This window comes from Rattus norvegicus, chromosome 20, assembly GCF_036323735.1.
Source record: "Rattus norvegicus strain BN/NHsdMcwi chromosome 20, GRCr8, whole genome shotgun sequence".
Classification (NCBI taxonomy): Eukaryota; Metazoa; Chordata; class Mammalia; order Rodentia; family Muridae; genus Rattus; species Rattus norvegicus.
In genome coordinates this window covers 13,668,373-13,687,500 of record NC_086038.1, presented here as the reverse complement: position 1 = coordinate 13,687,500, position 19,128 = coordinate 13,668,373, and the positions used below count along the sequence as shown (strand labels likewise).

Genomic DNA, 19,128 nt, shown 5'->3' with positions numbered 1-19,128 from the left:
GGTGGTGGGCTGCAGCAAGCCCTGGGAGTTTTTTCGCCCGGCCCTTCTGCTCCAGTTCCATGGCTGGTAAACTGTGTGTAGCCCCTGGGACTACTTAGACCCCTTAGTCCCGTGCACTGGGACTGACCCTTTCACCTCTTTGGGCCTCAGTTTCCTTTTCTCTCGAGGAATGACAAAAGTCAGTGCACTGGGAGATTGCCCGTGTGCTAACACTAGGGCTCTGCCCCTTGGGGGAATGGAGGGTCCTGCCCACCCCCCTCCCCGGTTGGTCACTCAGTAGAGGAAGCTTGCTTCCTCAGATTCTGCCTGAAAAGAATTGTTCTCCGCTCACTGCGGGGTTATTTGACTCCCTGCTCTGACGCTGCAGGCTGTTGCCGCTGCTCTACACAGGGCCACACACAGGGAGGATTTCCACCATGCTTACTTGAGGCTCGCTATAACCTTATTCACACCCCGGGCGTGCCGTGCGTCTGGGCCCTCCTGCTTCTCCGTCTTCCCCTCGGCAGTCGCCTCCGTCTGACCTACATGTTTCCTTTACACATCTCGTGTGTCTATTATTTCTTGGGTCTGGATGAAAGTTGTGTGAGGCATGGACGATTTCTTGTGTTCACCTATGAGAAAATGGCCCGGCGAGTCTGCTCGTGAGGAACGACCCCTGGCAATCGGGTGGCACCGCTAACCGCCCCCTTTGAGCCCCTCTCTTGCAGAGGGCTTGGCCCGTGCTAACTGGAATGGAGGATGGTGGCCCCGGCTTAGCCCTCTGCTCCTGAGAGAGGTCAGCTGGGCCCCTGTCAAGGCCTGGCCGTGGTTCACGCACTGGCCAGACACCGGTCAGTTGGCTGGCTTCTGACAGAGTCAGACGCCTCAGACTGGTAGCTGGCTCCTTGGTGAAGTGGCTGTGTGTGGGACCTTGGTGTGTGAGGAAGTGGAATTTACGTGGAAATGCTGCGCAGGAGGTGCGTCCGTGGGGAACCATCCTGAGGGGACGAAACAAGATCCTGAAGGAAAGAAAGTGACGTACGTAGTCATGGGCTTAGTGACCCCAGATCCAGAGACAGCCTATCAGGTCATCGGGGCCGCTGGGAGCAAGAGAAGCCCATGACAGACAGACAGACAGATACATGCACACGCACACGCGCACGCACACACACACACCACCACCACCACCACCTCCACCACCACCTCCCCGTACTAGGCCTTTTCGCATACCGAGCCTTCCCTGCACACTAGGCATCATTGTACAGAGCGAAGCTACCACACCAGCCCTCCTCATTCTTTTATAATCTGAGGGTCCCGGCTGAGCCAGGGATGCAGACGGACGGTTGTCCAGGTTCAGAGTGGCTGCCTAAAGCACGCTGTGATGAAGAGGATTCTAAGGCTGTGTCATACTCAGGCAAACAGTCATGGCTGGTTACTGATACCTGGGAGAAGTTCGCCGGCAGGGTTGAAACGTGCTTGTCAGCAGCTAGCCAGCCACTCACTACTGCCTGTCTGCTGCCTGTCACCTTTAACCCATCCCCATAGCTCCTCCCTTACTTCAGAGTGTGGCCCTGATCCCACCCTTACCACCCCCTCCTTCCTCTCGGGGGGCATCTGAAGTCTCAGAGCAGCTTGGCCACTGTCATTAACTGTCCCTTCTCTCAGCCGATGTGTTGCCTCCTCCCTGCCCTGTGACAGCCTTGCTGTGTAGACTGTATGAATGAATGAATGAATGAATGAATGAATGAATGAATGAATGAAGAGTAGCAAACGAGAGAGGCCACTTAGCAAGGCTAAGCTCCTCCTAGGTATGTCTCCCTCCAGCGTGGCACCCCAAGAAGGCTGCCTGTTTGTGTGGACCAGGCGACCACGGGAAGAGAAAACCGCACTGTGGCCTTTCACAGGGGGGTGGGAATAGGGACGACATGGGAAAAGTGGGCGGAGTGGCCGGGGAAGGACAAGGTGCGTGAGCCGCAGACTCAGAGGCTCAGTGCTCCCACCTGACCCATCCTGCGGTCCACCGGGGGTAGACATGAGAAAACCCTCCAGGATGCTGGGCAAGCCCCCTGAAGGTTCTCCTAGGAGACGGTTGGCAAGATGGACTTAACAGTCCAGCAGGTCCTAGAGCTTCGTGAGAAACAGTCTGTGACCCGAGGTGGCAGTGTCCCCTTCTGCCCTGCACCCTTGCTGGGGTTGGCTGGGCAGAGCTGGGTGAAAGGGAGGCACTGGGCCAGGAGGATGGGGGTTGCGCTGACTGAGGACCTGCCCCTGTGTCTCCCGCCTCCCCACTCTTCACGGCGTGTCCCCATTGGCCTCTAGCCACGTTGTGTGGTGGCTCAGACCTGTCCCTCCTGCCCTTCTTGCCCTGCTGACTGGCTTCCAGGAGCCTCCCATCCATCCTGGCCAGTGAGTATGGCCTTGTCCCCAAGCCAGACATTCCCTGCAGCAGAGCTGGCCCCCTCCCCCACTCTGTTACCTCTGATATGCACTGCAAACATATTTCTTGATAAATGCTGGGAAGAAAAATAATTAGAGTGTTGCCTCCATTATCCAATTTCTGATTAATCAAACTCCCTTTGTCCTCGGCCAAAATCTATTCATTTCCCTTAAACACTGGGCCGGTGCCAGCCTTCGATCTCCTCTGTGATAACACCACGCGCGCACACTTGTGCACACTGCCAGCCCTGCCCTGCCCTGCCCTGCCCTGTGGCTGGGACTGCACAGGGGCCCTGATGGGACCACTCTTGTTCTCGGATCCTGCCTGACTTCTCCAAGGAGCCTCCTGAATATTTACCAGCACCCCAATCGTGGCCCCCAGCTCCTGGGGTTCCTTGGCTCCTCCACACATGCGTACTTGGTATGAGGTTATGGGTACATTCTGACTTAGGACGCCGTACAGCTCACGGCTCTTAGCCTGTAGGGCTTAGAGATGTCACTGGCATATCGAAAAGGCCGGCATTCAGGGGGGCGGGGGAGCATAGGTCTTTTGTGGGGCTTCAGAGCAGCTCAGAGTAGATAATAGGGAGGAAGCAACAGAAACCCAGCTTCAGAGAATTTACAAGATAGAGGATGTCCCAGACTCTAGAACTGGTGACTCATCGGCAGTTCCATCCAGGGGAAGCGGTGTTCCGATGTCCCTCCTCCCGTCCCTCACCCAGCCACTGACTGCTGATCTCGGATCTGAAAGGGGGTAGCACCCACCGTGTGTGAGCTGTTGCTTAAACATAGCGTGACACGTTGTTTAGAAAGGAGCAGTACCGGGAGGGAAGACGGCGTTGGGTATTTGGGTCAGGGTGAGTGTTTTTGCTCGTAAATGTGATTGGCAAGGAAGAGAAGTCTGAACTGTTGGACATGAGGTGGCCCCGAACAGAAGTTTACAGACTTAGACGGAGAGCGAAAGGCTATGCAACTGCCCTGAGTTGAGCGGGATCCCCTGTGTGAGGGAGATTAGCAGGGAGATGAGCAAAGGAGGGAGTGGGGGTGGGGAGGCAGTTGGAGATTGTGCTACAGCCAGCACCCCAGAGCCATGGCACCACCGTGACCCCTGGCTCTGAGCTAAAATGGTGAGGGACAGAAAGAAGGCTTCAAGAGCGAGAGAGAGAGATACCCACTGCCTTATTCCTAATAAGCCCTTAGCTGCTCGCAGGGCACCAGGTGCATGGGGCTGGCGACAGCAAGGGCACCTGAGAGGTCACTGCTGCCGCCCAGGAGACAGACTGAGCAGATTAAGCCCGATGACCAGGTTGGATAACCGGAGGGCCCAGCCTGGTGCAAGATGCCCCCATTAGACAGGGAGTGAAGGGAGAGAATCCTGAGCGTGCTGTGCGTGCCTTGGCGTCCCGGGACCTCCTGTTCATATGGCTGTGCTGTTACCTACGTAGTCCCATGCCCACGGGTGTCGGCTGCAGGGCCGTGGGGCCTCCTTTCCTGGAAATGCCTGTGGTGATCTGTCTCTTCCTCAAAGTGAGAGGCAGCTTGTCCTCCTGGTGGACAGGCTCCTCTCCTCCTAGGCTTCCCATGTGATCAGCCCCGCGTCCTCCCATGGCTAGAACTTCACACCTACTAGCTTCTTCTCTGAGCCTAGCCTGAGTCTCCCCACTCCCCCTAAGAGTTTCGCCTCTGAGTTCTCCTTCTACTGGTCACGGTGGAAGAACAATCCACTAAGCCTCTACCTCTTTTTTGGTTTGGCTTGGTTTGGCTTGGTTTGGCTTGGTTTGGCTTGGCTTAGCTTCTGAGACAGAGTTTCTGGCTGCCCCGGGACTTGCTTTATCGACCAGGCTGGCCTCGAACTCAGCCTTTGCCTCTGCCTCCCAGTGCTGGGCTTGAAGGTGTGCAGCCCCAATACCTGTGACCCTCTTCCTCTTAAGGACCTTCCTTCCCAGGATAGTTACTTATCAGTGTTCGGGAGTAACTGGAGTCGTGGACTCCCATGGGAGTGATCTGTTGCTGCCCAAAGAGCAGTTACAAGGGCCCCAGGCTGCTAGACTCGGGCAGATCTCAGCACTGACAAAACTCACATGTCTGACCCCTTCTCAGACCTGAGGATCATCCCAGGATATACAGCAGGACCACACCATCTGTGACAGGTCAGGTCAATCAGAGCAGGGGCGTAAACTCCGGCAGGTCCAAACGAGGGGTGTGAGACAGAGAAAGAAAGATAGGGGGTGCTTTTCACCTTCCAAATAGCAAAGAGGAGGAAGGGACCTTCGGACCAGGACTCAGGAACTCAACTGGAGAAGTTTGGGGAGCAGGGTGAGATTATAGTGTCTTGAGAAAAGACAAGGGCAGGAGGAACCTACAGAGGTCCATACGGTGGCATCTGGTCAGTACCCGGCCCAGGGACCTGACCAGACAGACCAGCAGCTCCAGGCCACAACTCCAGGAGGCAGCACACTATTTAATGTGACTCTCATCAGTGGCCCTACCTCTTGGCTGTCGTCCCCCCCCCACCCCCCTCCATAGGTCAAATTCTTCCACTTTTATCTCTTTAGTCCTGGCCGAATTTCCTCCTGAGTCAGTGCTCTCGGGTGAAGCTCTTTGCCTCTTGTCTGGTCAGCCTCGGTGGCTGTAGGCCAGAAGATTACACGCGTGTCTGGCCAGAGTCGCAGGGATGCAGGAAAGGGCCCCTGCCGCTCTCATATCACCTTCCTTTAGCCATTGGACACTAATAGGCTGTCACCACCTGCCCTGCTGGGGCGGAGCCATGGGTTGGGCTAGGGGACGTCTGGGGGAGGGCGCACTGTACATATATATACACACACATACTCCTGTGCCTCCTAACATCTACCTGGACCCCAGCCTCAAAATGAGACTAAGAGTGTGAGCAGGGAGGGGGGAGGGGAGGGACGGACGGACGGACGGACGGACGGACGGACAGCAGGCTTGGAGGGGACCAAGAAGAGAAACCTGCTGCTGATTTACAAGTCACAGAGGTAACAGGGAAAAGCTAACCCAGTGGCCTGGCCCTAGCCACTTTTGAGTGACAAAACAAACAACAAACCAACAAAAACAAACAAAAAAAACCAACAAACATAGTCATATTTTCCTAAGCCGAATCAGTAGTATCCTGCATACTGTCATAGTTTCGGACATTTGCAGGGTTTGTGAGAAATGAAATGCAAAGTCCTTTGCAAGCCTTATGAAAACTGGTCACCAGGAACGGCCTTCCCCCCTCCCCAGACTCCCCTCCACTCAACCCCCCCTTCCCCCTAATCCATTTCCTGGGTGGAAGGGAGTTCTCCAGTTCTCCCTGTAAAGCACACCATGCTGGCCTTGTGTTCACGTGGCTCCTGGGACAGTAGGTAGCTCTCTCTCTAGCACTCGCCTGGCACTTGCTTCCCCACCCGTGAGTCAGCTGTGTTTGTCCCAAGTGTGTTTACACCAGCCGGCCGTCCTTACTATAATCACATCCTTGAATATTCCGTAAACGGGCCGAGGGCGGGTGCCGGGGTTGGGGGGGGGGGGCTTCCGTAGAAATCACAGCCGCTGATTTGTAAATCCTCAGAGGCCCGGTGCGGTTTGGTTTGGTGGGGTAAGATGGTTTGTTCGGGCACAGGGAGTAATAACAGCTACTCCCTCCACACACTGGGGTCGGAGAAAGGAAACTGGGTGTCATTACCAGGTGTGCACGCTGTGGTTCAGCGAGGACGAGGATGTTCCCGGCAGCTGCAGGACGTTGAGCCTGAGCCTGTCCTCCCCAGATGTACTTCTGTCCGGGACTGACAAGGAAGCGTTTAAAGTGTATACCTTCCCACTCCTCTGTAAATTGGCTTCTCGTTAAAGCAACAAGCCAACAGCCCCCTCTTTGATAGCAGTGTGCGGTGATTAATGGGTATTAGAAATGCATCTGTAATAATTTATTACATTTGGAGTTGGTCTCCTCGGCTGCTGGTGGTTTTGCTTGTTTGTTTGCATAGGGAATATCCTTCTACTCGGGAAGATGTGGACCATGATCTACAGCAGACACAAGGTCACAGAGATAGACCGGGGCGGGGTGGGAGGGGGCACTGCTTGGTGGCGAAGAGCTCCCGGGAAAGGCCAACCTGAAAGCCCATTTCTCCAAGACAGAAGAGACAAAGGATTCTTCAAAGTCCCCAGGCTCTGTAGGAGAGTCTAGAGGCAAGCTGAAGGGAAGAGACGGTTCTGGTCTGGAAAATGGGAGGAAGGCCCGGGAACCAGTAAGAGGGGTGGTTAGACAAGGACGGGGGAGGAGAGGAAACAGGCAGGCTGGTAAGGCCTGGGAAAGGGGTCATAGGGAAGACCAGGGGAAGGGAATAGAATAAGGGTGGGGGTAGAGGATGCAGGTCTAGGGCCCAGGGACTAAAAGGAGAGTATGACATGAGGGCTGGAACAGAGACCAGGATGACGAGACACTGGCTAAGGGCTGGAGAATGAGGAAGGGAGAACATGACCTGAGAGCCAGAAACCAGGGAGAAGAGGCCACAGGGTTAAAGAACTGCCTGGGGTGGGGTACGCCGTAAGGTTGTAGCTATGCCAGGCAGGTAGGGCTGGACCGTGGGAGAGAGGGTACAGGTTTCAGGAGGACGACTTTTGCCCCCCATGGGAGAAGGAACTAGATAGAGACTTCTAAGTTTGGGGTCTTTGTTGGACAGGCCTCCCATTCAGAAAGGACATCTGAGGAGGAATGTGGAAAGCAGGAGCCAAAAAGTCAGGGACACAGATGGGGGACCCTGGGATCTCACCAGAACCAGGTCCCAGAACACTCAGGAGTGTCTGTGGGCCAGCAGAGGCCTCAGGGCTTGAGGTCTGTATGGACCGTCGGACTATAGGTGTGTGACCCCTTCCTCCACCACAGGCTCCTAGGCGAGGTCACATTAGGTAATGCTCTCTCCAAAAGAAGCGCTGGGAGTCTTCGAGCTCTGTGCAAACATCTTTTGGTATTGGTCCATCTATCCATCCATCTGTTCTGCAAATCTTTTCACAGAGCACCTGCTTTGAAGGAAGGAGAACTGGCAGTTGGGGGATGGGGATACAGCAGTAGCCCAGACAGGCCCACAGTGGGGGAATCTCAGGGAAGACAACACATATAGTGTAGTTGGGGGAGGGTGCTCTGGGAGGACCCAGGAACCCTGAGGCCAGGGGAGGGCCAGTCTGCCCCTTTGTTTCTGGGGCAAGAGCCACATGGAGCCCGCCTCAAACTGTCCTTCCCAGAGGGATCTGAAAAAACGTCACAAGTGATAGGCCCTGTGGGCCTGAAGGGTGTGACAAAAAACTAGGAAGGCGGAACTGGGGTTTTCTTATGGTCATAAGAAAGAAGAGGTGGTTTGTACAGGCCCTCTTCCCATGAGAGCGGTTCCTTGGAGGAATTGCCTGTCTTTGTCCAGTGTCCCTGGCATCAAAGCAAGCAGAGGTTTGCTTTATCTCCTTGGGAAGATGTGGCTTTTCCAGTCCCAAAATACATGTTATATCAAAAGCCTAAATGAACTCCAGTCAGTCACACTGGGTGAGGGAGGAGGCACGGAGGAAGCCAGGGCAGGGTTCGAGTGCAAGTGGTCCTATACCACACATCCACCAGCACCACCCGGCACTGGGACTCCAGAGCTGCCCTTAATCCTAAGGCTCTGTGAGGGCTGCCATTTCAGCTGGAAGGAGAGGAAACATGTGCCCCTGTCACCCAGGTGAGTGTAGGTTCATCTGACTCCACTGGCTCCGGCCTCCCCAAGGTAGTGTCCATCTGGCACGTTCCGCTGTAAAGTGGCCGGGCTGTAATACAGAAAGTGCCTCTTCTGCCCAAGAAAACCACTGCTCTGGGAGCCTGGCAACACCTGCGGTGTCCCATGTTGTATCCATTCCTGCCACAGCCCTCCCCCGAGACACTCAACCCGTCCACCACAGTTTCCTTCCCCTGCTGTTAGCCTCCTCAAGAGCCTCGAACCTTTCAGAGGGCCACTCCCTGACTTTGAACCCTACCTCTGCACATGGGCGTGATCTCCCGGTCGCCAACAGTCCCCTGTGGCTGTGAGAGGTCAGCTGGGGATGTGTTTTCAGCCATTCTTCACTAGTCCTGCTCTACATCCCTCCCCGTGTCCCTGCCGCCACAGTGTTGGTCTGTGTCGGGGATGGTCTGGCCATAGCATGAGTTCCTTGATACAGAAATGGCGCCCGTCCTCCCGTCATCCCCCTGTTTGGAGCAGAGCAAAACACAGGGCCTCAAGTCTGAGAGGGTAGAGAGGACTTGGTGACCACTGGCCAGGTGGGTCTGAGAGTGGAGACCAAGCCTTAGGCCCAGACCCAGGTCTAAGATGCTGAGCAAAGAAATGGAGGATGTATTGCTAACCATATTGCTAACCGTACACAGCAAAGAGGCAGGGAGAGATGAGCTAACCGTACAACAAAAGGGGGGTGGGGGTGAAGAGGAGTCCTCTGGCATAATCCTGTTCCCTCAAAGTCCCAGCAGAAAGGGCCTTTGGTCTCAAGCCTTTTGTATATCCCATTTGCATTCCAGAAAAACAGTGGCTCCAGAATCCAGCTTCTCCGTACAAGGGACAGAGTGGCCACGAAACCCTAGGAGGTCCTGGGCTGGCCTTTTTTTTTTTTTACGAGGAAGGTAATCCTTTTCCTTCAAGGAGAAAATCCCAGTTTGGTGCCAGTGTGGCTCTCCCCATCCAGCAGGCTCTAATCCTTGTTGTTTAACCAACAACCAGTGACCTCGCCTGGCCCTTCTGCAGACGGGAGCCCAGGCTAGGAGCAAAAGCAGTTCCTTTTCATTGTCATGGATGCCAGATAATTTCTATGATGAACGGCTCTGGCTCTCCACTTAAAGTTCTTAAAGTATACAGTTAAGTTTAAAAGAGAGAGAGAGAGAGAGAGAGAGAGAGAGAGAGAGAGAGAGAGAGAGAGAGAGAGATAAATCCATTTCAGGAAAAACATCGCAGCAGGTTATACCCAGATGTGGCTAGATTAGGAACCCGCAGCGTGAGGTACACAGGCTCGGGGTGGCAAGGGGTGATTAAAGCTGAGTTCTGTTGACTCTCCTGAGGGAGTCACCCCTCTCTCTACAAAGTCATAACCAACCGCTTACTCTCACACGTGTGCAGGTGTGGATGGTCACAAACAGGCGTGGGATGGGAGTGTAGATGCCCACTGAGTTTCTGTAGTCTTAGGCTTCTGGGCCCACTTTTCCTAAACTTCCCTGGGGACTCCAGCTGCCCAAGGAGGCAATGCTCCTGTTAGAGAGGAGCACACGCACGCACGAAAGCCCTGGCCAGGGTCCAGTACCTTCTCTCCAAGCCGACTGTCTGACTTCCCCGGGACAGACACTCGCAGAGGCCAGCCCAAAGCCATCCTCCGCTGTGCGTGCACACACACGTATGAACTCTGTGAAGGGTCTACTGAGCCCCCTGGACTATGAGGAGGACGTTACAGCAACAGGTGGAGACGGGACTGCATACAGATCTGCCTAAAGAGAGAGAGTCCATAGCCGGGGGTCAGGCGGTCTTTCTTAGCGTCTCCGGTCAACTCCATACTGGGCGGAGGCTGAGATGGACAGAGGAGGGGAGTGGAACCAACCAGAGGGTCAGATGGCACGAATGTCAGCTGAAGGAGAGAGCACACTTCTAGTAAGGCAGGCGTGAAGCCGCAGGAGAGATAGTTCCTTATTAAGAGGAGAGGAAACTTGCTGTCAGTGGCAGCCACGGGCACAAGCCTTCCTGTCTTCTTTGGATTCTAAAATAAAGCCACGGCGGGCGTCCTCTTGGGAAGTTCCAGGGGTAAACGAAGGGGCCTGGTACTTATTGGCGCGTTCATTAATGGACTCGTTTGTCTTTGACACGGGCTTACTGTATAGCTCACGGCTGGTCCAGAGCGCAGGATCCTCTCGCCTCAGCCTCCTGAGTGCGCGGACCAAGTGTCTGTCGCTTAAGGCTTCTGGGCCAGTTTCCCCAAACACCTCTTTCTCCTGGTGGCTGTAGCTGCCCAAGGAGGCATGCTCCTGCTGTAGAATACTCAATGAAGCCCCGTCTTGATTCCAGTACTCCCCCCTGTCCCCCAAGCTGACTGTCTGACTTCCCCGGGACAGACACTCACAGAGGCCGGCCCAAAGCCGTCCTCTACTGTTCAAGGAGACACATGTGAAGAATCCATTCGTGGTACACACCATGCTGGGCTGGGAACTCTTAAAGGAGAGGAATGAGCCCTCTTGGCCTGGGAACCCTCCTGGCCAGTGAGTTGGGCAACCTAAGGCCAGCGGTCTGTGAACTGCCCGGGCGCCTGCCTCAGGGAACCTCAGATGCACTGTTCCTGGGAGCCCTTGCAGACTGAGATGTGGGGTGGCTGTGGACCTGGCACTTTCTCCTTTCTGCCTGACAGCCATATTCGGAAGAAGGGCCTGGTGGCCGCTTGCCACCACTAAGCCGACTCCTTGTTACCACAACATGGGTTCGGGGTACCAAGGGAGCATAGGAGGCAGAAGGGCTGCCACAGCCAAGGGCACAAATGTGGCAGGTAGGGGCAGGGCTGGGGCTCATTCCCATTGGGGTACACTTGGTTTCCATGGAAACATCAGAACAGGGTCAGGCAGGTGTAAGCAGCCCAAGTAGCACCCTTGGGTTAGGAAGGGCTCCGTTAAGGGGGCTACTGATTATATCTCAGGACCTGTAACTACTTACCCTGTGCTCCCCATACTGACTGGAGACACCCCAGGCCAGGCTTTTTTGCTTGGGGTATAAGACAGTGGAAGTCTTCATGCATTCAAGATGTGTGGGGACACTTAGTAGCCCAGTGGTGTGTTAGCACACAGCCTCACTGTCTTGACATACCCTGGGCCTTGGCTACTCATAACCTTTTTGGGTTCTACTCACGGTAGCTAACAGTCTTGGGTCTTGGGTCTTGGGGATGACCGATTCTCCTTCTGTTCAGCCTGAGCATAAACTCTCGGGGAGCCTCTTCCTGGCAAGTGTCTCTATGTCGAGGACAAGTGTCTTGAGTGCAAATCCATTGCTTTCTGAATGGTCCTTTCTGGTGGTCCAGGCTCAGCGTGGGATGGGCTTCCCTGAGAGACTACCAGGGATGGTAGCAGGTAGCCAGGGGTCTTCACAGGTAGGAGCCAGGCTGCTTGTCTGTGAGACGCTAGGATGCGGTGGTAAAGGAACCTGACAGATAATTCTCCCCGCCCTAGAGTCAGCTGGCCTGGGCCTGAGCTGCCTTTCCAATGCTCTCCTGGAGGGAGCCAGCTCGCTGACCGTTGCAGAGGAGGTTCTGAGAGAGGAGCTCATCGGCCTGGCTCTGCCTTAGTGGGTTCTAGCAGCCACGGGTATGTATGGTCCTGTCCAAGCGCTCTGTCTGCTGGGTGGGGGAGGGGACTGGGGGATGTCAAACCTCCAGAGACTATAGACTATAAGGATAGGCCAAGGAGAGCGACGGTAACCGATTACGGTCCAAGATGCAAAGAACCGGAGAGACCTAACACTGTCTATAACCGTGTCTCTATAACATGGTTGTCACTTCACATCTCTTCCAGGACAGAGGGGGCCATATTTAGGAAGGGGCAGTGCATAATGAAGGTGGTCTGGTCAAACAACGGGCAGATACTAGAGACTCAGAGACTCTAGACCATATCTGACCTCAGCCTTCCTAACGCCATGAGCCTTTCATACAGTTCCTTGTGCTGTGGTGATCTCCAACCATTAAGTTATCTTGTGGCTACTTCGTAACTGTAACGGCTGCCACTGCTATGAATCATGAGTCATAATTCCGACACGCAGAATATCTGATCGGTGACACACCCCAAAGGCGTCATGATGCACAGGTTGAGAACTGCTGCCGTAGGGTAGGGACGGTCTTGCAGGAGATGGTTGGCATGGACAGAGAGTTTTAGGAGTGAGGGCTTTTGACAGAGGAACCCCCGAGCGGGGTCAGGCTTGGATGTGGCACACCGACGGTCTTTGTGTGATGGCACCATCGAGGCCGGTGCAGAGCTTGTCAAGAGCTGGGGGCCCAGAGAAAACTAGCTGCTCAAACCTGCTGGGCAGCTTCAGCACAGGCAACGTCACCACATTATGCGTGCCTCTAGCCTCTGCACGCGATGGGGGACTGGGATGGGCTTGCGCACGCTGACTGATGGATACGGTCTCCATATCTATACTGAGTGGGGTCCCACGCTCCAAGAAGAGTTGCCTCCCACCATCACAACACCACCCCTCTCAGTGTCTCCTCTCCACCAGTGGCCCTAACTCTCAGCCTAGCTGGACAGTCCTTGAGATGCCCCATCTCCTTGCTGCTCCCACCCAGCCACCACTCCGCCACTGCCATGCAGCTTTGGACTCAGGACCAAAGCTAGGACCTGTGATATCTAGCCATTGCACCCACCTGCCCCTTAGCTCCCCCTCCCCCACATCACGGTCCCCCTCACCTGGAATCTGTATAATGGGGCTGTCCCTGGTCTGTTCTAACCCGGTGGTATCATCCGAATGTTTGTTGGCTTTTGATTTGCCCTGGGACCTTCGCTCCTACCGTCCTTCCAGCCGCCCTCACAGCTGCCACCTCAGGCCTTGCAGCAGCAGCATCCCCTCACCCTCGGCCGCCTGCCTGGCTGCCTGCCCCACTGCTTGCTTGCAGCCATGTATCGTCCCACTAGGCGGCCAGCCTCACCTACCTTTCCAGACCTGTGCACCCCATCTTTGACCGTGCCCTCCTGACTGGAGCTCTGTCTTTACAATAAAGCTCGGGGCACCCTGACACTTGCTGTTCCTGCCCTGCCTGTGGTCTGACCTCTGTCGTCTTTACCTGAGCAAACTTAAGGATTTAGTCTTTGCCTTACTTATTCGGTGCACAGACATCCCGAGTCAGTCCCAAGCTCAAAACCACACTCCATAAGTCTGAGAGGATGCGCTGGCTGAGTTTCCCAGCCCCATTCTCTGCCACTGCACCACAGCTGGTCCCTCTTGTCCGTGGCCACCTTGTCACGATACCAGGATACCATGGGGTGTGGAGCTGCACACAGACACACACCTACCCCGTCATATGGACCAGCCGCACAGCTAGGCTCCTCCTGCCATGCCTGTCCCTCTCACCTCATACTCTCCTCACCTCTGAAGAGGCACTTTGACCTTCCTTTGGTTCCACAATGAGCGTGGTTCGTCCTACCTGTCCACACCCACACATTCCAAGGCCCTGAGCAAGCTTCTCCTCTGCCTACTCCTGTTATTTCTAGCTATACCCAAGGGCTCTGTGCTGGTGCCATCCCGGTTATCACCCTGGGGGGACCGACGAGCAGTGCCTGGACCAGGAAACGTCAAAACGTGTCATCACGCACCGAACCCCCACCTCCAGCCAAATGACATCGAGGTTCATTCTGAGATGTGGGGAGTGTCTCCAGACCCAGTAAAATCCAGGTAGACAGCGTGAAGCAGACAGGAGCCCAGCCTCAGCTGGCTGAGGTTCCACTTAGAGCATAGCTGGACCTCAGTATCTGTCATCAACCCCCAGTTCTACCGCACTCCCACCTCCCAGGGGGGACCAGACCCCACGGAGCTGCTCAGAAAGTTCTGGGTAGGCTCATCAGTTGCTTTGCTTCAGGTCTCTGATACCCTGGGGATTCTAGCAGAGGATGACTCCAGCGGGGGACCCACCCTCTCTGGGACAGTTGCTTCCCTACACGGTGTCCATGACAGGAACTCATTGTGGCTGCAGTCTCCCCTCTATTCCCTCACTGTCCTCCTGCAGCCTGTGCCTACTTATCAAAGATCACCTGACCAGCCCTTGGCTCTAGGTTTCTAGACAGCAAGAGATAAGGCTTCCCCACTGGCAGCCTACTGCGCCCTCATCCCCAACCTCCTCTCCCAGTGCCCCCACCCCCCCCCCCCCCGCTTCCCCACAGCCTCCTGGTGGTGAAACTCATTTCCTGAAGCTCAGATCACATGTCCATAAACAGAGAAACTTCTTCGCCATCACTTGAGACCAAAAGGGAGGGCTGCTTCTCTTTATTCTCCAGACCCAGGGCTGGGGAGAGGGCCCCCCTAGGCAGGAGCGGGACAGGGGAGGGCTGTGCCAGGCTCAGGTGCCCTGCCCACACAGACCTGCCTGCTCATTGCAGTCTACTGTCAGGTCCACCAGGGGCCCACCTTTCTCCTGAGCACCAACCATGTGGCTTCACCGGTCTTCAGGAGAGCCGTGCCTGTCAGGAGACACTGCCTGCTCGGCAGAATTCCGGCAAGAGACACCTAAGGCAGGTAGTCAGGGAGAGCAGTGGGTCCTAGGGCAAGCAGGGTCTGACAGGCCCCCTGGAGCCACGCAGTGGGAGTTCCAGGAAGTGGACGGACTCTTCTGTTCAGTCACAACTCTGGACCAAGGCAGGGGTCTGCCCCACCCTCCCCTGGGGAATCATAACTCTGGAGTCCTCTACCTAGACTAGGGTCGCCCGTCTAGACTAAGCCAGGTGCTAAAAGTGTGGTCACTGTACCCTGTCATGAGGGTCCTACTTTTCTCTGCAGCAAACACTTTGGGAGGCTCATTTGCTGTACCTTGTTTTCTGGATGACTTTTACCACTCACACCATCCAGATAGAGGAGAACTGGGGTGGGGTGGGGTGGGGTGGGGGTGGCTATACCTTTGCCTTTAAAATGCTGGGGGGCGGAGGGGGGATATTAACGATGGACGCCCTCAGGAAAGGCCCCAGAAAGGCAGGAATTGCCCCTTATGCAGAAATGGCCATGTTGGCAATTCCGGCCCCAGCCCCGACCCCAGCAGCTGCTAGAAAGGCTTCCTGGGAAGACACCCACCCCCACACACACACACAGCTGGTTGAAGGTGGCACACACTTTTACCTTTATACCCTGGGGGTGGGGTGGGGTGCTGTCAGGTCATCGGTGAGGACCAGGAGCCATTCACATCAACCCTGAACCTGCTTCTCACAGAGCGTGCGGAAGGGCTCAGACAAGCCCTGGTGTGACGAGAGACAGGGCCTTATGGATGCCGTGACATTTGCTTAAGGTCCTTGCTATTGAGAGTTCACTAAAGGAAATGCACAGCAGAGACCCCCACCCCCACCCCTACCCCTGAAACTCCTCACTGCTGAGAAGTGGCTGCCGGACCTCTGTCTGTGCAGACACACAGGCGTGTGCCATCTGCGTGCCACCACCATGGAGCGGGTGCACCTCAAGGCTTCCCTTCTCAGACATCTTGGGATGGTTTGAATGACACCTAATGACTAGTCTGAGCAGTTCTGCATCAGCCGTGTTTCTGGCACACTCCTTCATGGCTGCCCGGGGGTGGGACGGCGGAGAAGTGGAGTAGTTCTTTAACCTTACCTTCCTTCCCTTTCTCTTACTCTAGCACCCGCTTGAGGGCCCACTGTGCGCCAAGCACTGTGGACCCACTGTGCGCCAAGCACTGTGGACCCACTGTGCGCCAAGCACTGTGGACCCACTGTGCGCCAAGCACTGTGGACCCACTGTGCGCCAAGCACTGTGGACCCACTGTGCGCTGCCCAGCTCGTGGCGGAGGTAAAGCCAGGGCAAGCAGGGCTGCTCACTTAGCACCTTTTGCCGTTGGTGGAGGGCAGGGGGAGGTCATGCAAGTGTCACGGCGGCCAAGGGCTGCTGGGAAGGCAGTGGTGAGGAGAGGGCTGGGGAATGGATGAACTCTGGCTGAGGAGGTAAAGATACCTCCGTGCTGTCCCCAGTGACAGGAACAGTAACTGCTTCTGATCAGCGCTTAGAGCATACCAGGCTCTGTACTGACTCACAGCTCTTCCTGTATGCCTTTGAGCATGGGGGGGACAAGCTCAGAGATGGGGAGCAAGTTGCCTAAGGTGCTGAGAGGCCACAGGGCACCTGACCAAAGGCTGTGTGAACACTGGGGTTTACACCCTGATAGCAGCGGGCGGTGCCAAGCTTGGACCCAGGGGGAGAGCTAGCTTGAGAGATATACTGTTGGAGAAGGTGGACCCCAAGGGTTGGAGAAGACCGGAAGCCACAGCCATTAGAGAAAGTCAGAACTGTGGGTCTGGGGCTTGGTTCCGAGCATGGCCTGTCATGACTGGGACAGAGAGAGGCATAGCGTGGGGGATGGATGGCCGTTTCCTGAGGGTCCGAGTCAGGTGTATAAGGAGTACGTGAGTGGTTGGGTAGGTTGAGTCTTGGGTGCTGGTTACGCCTAGGAGCGGAGGCAGAGAGGGGCCCTTACCTGTGTTAGGAACTCTGTCTGCCCTGGGCCTCCTGTCCCAGAGCCTGATATCAGGGAAGGGGACATTAGATGGGGTTTAAAGTACATGAGGCACAATAGCCAGGCGAAGACACACCAGAAGGAAGAAAGAAGGCAAGAAAGGGGCCGTGGCGTAGGAGGGGAGGGGGGAAAACCCTGGGCTCCCAGTCCGAGGCAGAACTGAGCCCCCTGCTGGAGGAGACCTGCCCCAGCCACCCAGCAGGTAGGTTATGGAGAGATCTAGGGGGTAAACCTTCCCCCTGGTGGTCAACAGGTGTCACTGGCTCCAGCTGTCAATACAGCTGTTCCCCATTAACACTCAGATGGCGGCTAAAGACTCAGCCTGAGCCCTACATAGGGCCTGAGCATGGCAGTCACACCTGGACTCTGATTCCCAGTTCTCTGAGAGCCTCCCTACCCCCTCCCGCCTCCCTAGACCGGTTATCACCGCATTGCCCTGATTTGCAGGCCTTGGCTATCTATCTATCCCTCAAGACCGTTCCTGCGCCTAGCTATTGCTCCACCGGCTGATTCCCCCTGCAAGGGACATCAGGGACAGAGCTCTGTCCTGACCCCGCCATACACATGCACCTGGCCTTATGACAACAGAGATGGCCCTGTGTCTAAAGGGGCAAAAGTCAGGAGATGCCCAGTTTTCCCTAGCCTTCCTCAGGTGGGGGCCACAGCCAGCACTGTGCTGTGAGGTAGGGTGGGGCTGAGCTCCCTCCCTGTCCTGGAATAGCGGACACCCACGGCAGGGTTGTGCTGTGGCGTCCCAGTCAGACAGAGAGATTCAGAGGGGACAAGGTCAGCCAGGTCCGGTAGGCAAGAAGAAATGGCAGACGTGGAGCCAGCATGGGGTGAGCAGGTAAGAGCCTCGCACAGCTCACTGTCTGCCCCGCACCTGGCCTCAAGCAGCGTCGAAGGCATTGGCCGAGCGTATTTGTTCTGCTGTGGGTTGGGCGCTAACCCTGAAGCACTTAAAGGTCTGGGAGTTGCTGAACCGTGGTGCTGTTTTCTGAGGCCCGGTGGCTGCTCCCTCTCGCCATCCAGCCTGAGGTGGGCCCGGGAGGTAGCTCATGCTGTTCTCTCTTCCGTTAGGTGAAGGGCCGGATGCGAGGCAGGGAGCCGGAGCAGCCTGAGGCAGGGGGGCCTCAGGGAGCGCTGGGCCCTCCAGCCGTGCTTAGAAACATCGCCACAGCAACCAGCGAGCAGACAGAAGTAGCCTGGGCAGACGCAAGCGGACAGCTTCCTACCGTGGCAGAGTACAGGGAATGACTACGGCAAATCAGGCCACACTGCCGACAAGGGAGGTGGAGTGTCACTAGAGGGGAGGGTGTGGTCTCTGCCCCACGACACTGAGCGCCATGCCCACAGGAGAAGAGGTGCTGGGGCAGGGATTGCACTGTGACACAGCCTCGCCCCATAGCCAGTTCTGAGCGTGCCCGGGTCAGCTGCCTCTCTCATCTGCCCGGCGTCATACCAGCCCACATTTCAGCATCCCTCCTTGGGACCATTCTGTTTGGCAAGGGGGAGAGGCACCCATCCTGTGTCCCGCATCCAGGGGGGACGTCTGCTGCTGCCGGACCATGGGATGTCGGCAAAGCTCAGAGGAAAAAGAGGCAGCGCGGCGGTCGAGGAGAATTGACCGCCACCTGCGCTCGGAGAGCCAGCGGCAGCGCCGTGAGATCAAACTTCTCCTGCTGGGCACCAGCAACTCGGGCAAGAGCACCATCGTCAAGCAGATGAAAATCATCCACAGCGGTGGTTTCAACCTGGAGGCCTGCAAGGAGTACAAGCCCCTCATCATCTACAACGCCATCGACTCGCTGACCCGCATCATTCGGGCCCTGGCTGCCCTGAAGATTGATTTCCACAACCCTGACCGTGCCTACGACGCCGTGCAGCTCTTTGCCCTGACTGGCCCGGCAGAGAGCAAGGGTGAGATCACGCCCGAGCTGCTGGGTGTCATGCGACGGCTCTGGGCTGACCCCGGGGCCCAGGCCTGCTTCGGCCGCTCCAGCGAGTACCACCTGGAGGACAACGCCGCTTACTACCTGAATGACCTGGAGCGCATCGCGGCGCCCGACTATATCCCCACGGTGGAGGACATCCTGCGCTCTCGGGACATGACCACGGGCATTGTGGAAAACAAGTTCACCTTCAAGGAGCTTACCTTCAAGATGGTGGATGTGGGAGGGCAGAGGTCAGAGCGCAAAAAATGGATCCACTGCTTTGAGGGCGTGACGGCCATCATCTTCTGTGTGGAGCTCAGTGGCTATGACCTGAAGCTTTATGAGGACAACCAGACGGTGAGTAAAGCCTAGGTCTCCACTGTTTGTTCCTGGGGAGCAGGCGGGCTTGTGTGAGCAGAGAGCGGCGGCTCAGGACTGGTCAGCACTGGTACGGAGCCTGGCCCAGCTGCGTGGATGGTGCCTTTAGCGGTTCTGTGAGATGGGATGACCACGCCCCTTGTTTTGTGTTGGGAGG

The 19,128-nt window shown here is 56.2% G+C and overlaps 2 protein-coding genes across 5 annotated transcripts in view; one reads left to right on the top strand and one right to left on the bottom strand.

The window, feature by feature from the left end:
• Rsph14 (radial spoke head 14 homolog) overlaps positions 1 to 19,128 on the bottom strand; it is a 76,111-nt gene that overhangs the window by 15,317 nt on the left and 41,666 nt on the right. The gene's annotated exons all lie outside the window — the stretch shown is intronic.
• Positions 1 to 19,128, top strand: part of Gnaz (G protein subunit alpha z) — a 50,764-nt gene that overhangs the window by 6,116 nt on the left and 25,520 nt on the right. Inside the window, exons 2-3 of one of the 2 annotated variants that reach the window (XM_008772867.3) lie at positions 11,615 to 11,749; positions 17,740 to 18,950. In XM_008772867.3, the coding sequence (XP_008771089.1) occupies positions 18,228 to 18,950 (723 nt within the window). In that variant the 5' untranslated portion in view covers positions 11,615 to 11,749; positions 17,740 to 18,227. Of the gene's footprint in view, positions 1 to 11,614; positions 11,750 to 17,739; positions 18,951 to 19,128 lie in introns of those variants that run through there. The other variant, NM_013189.2, reaches the window with a different exon arrangement.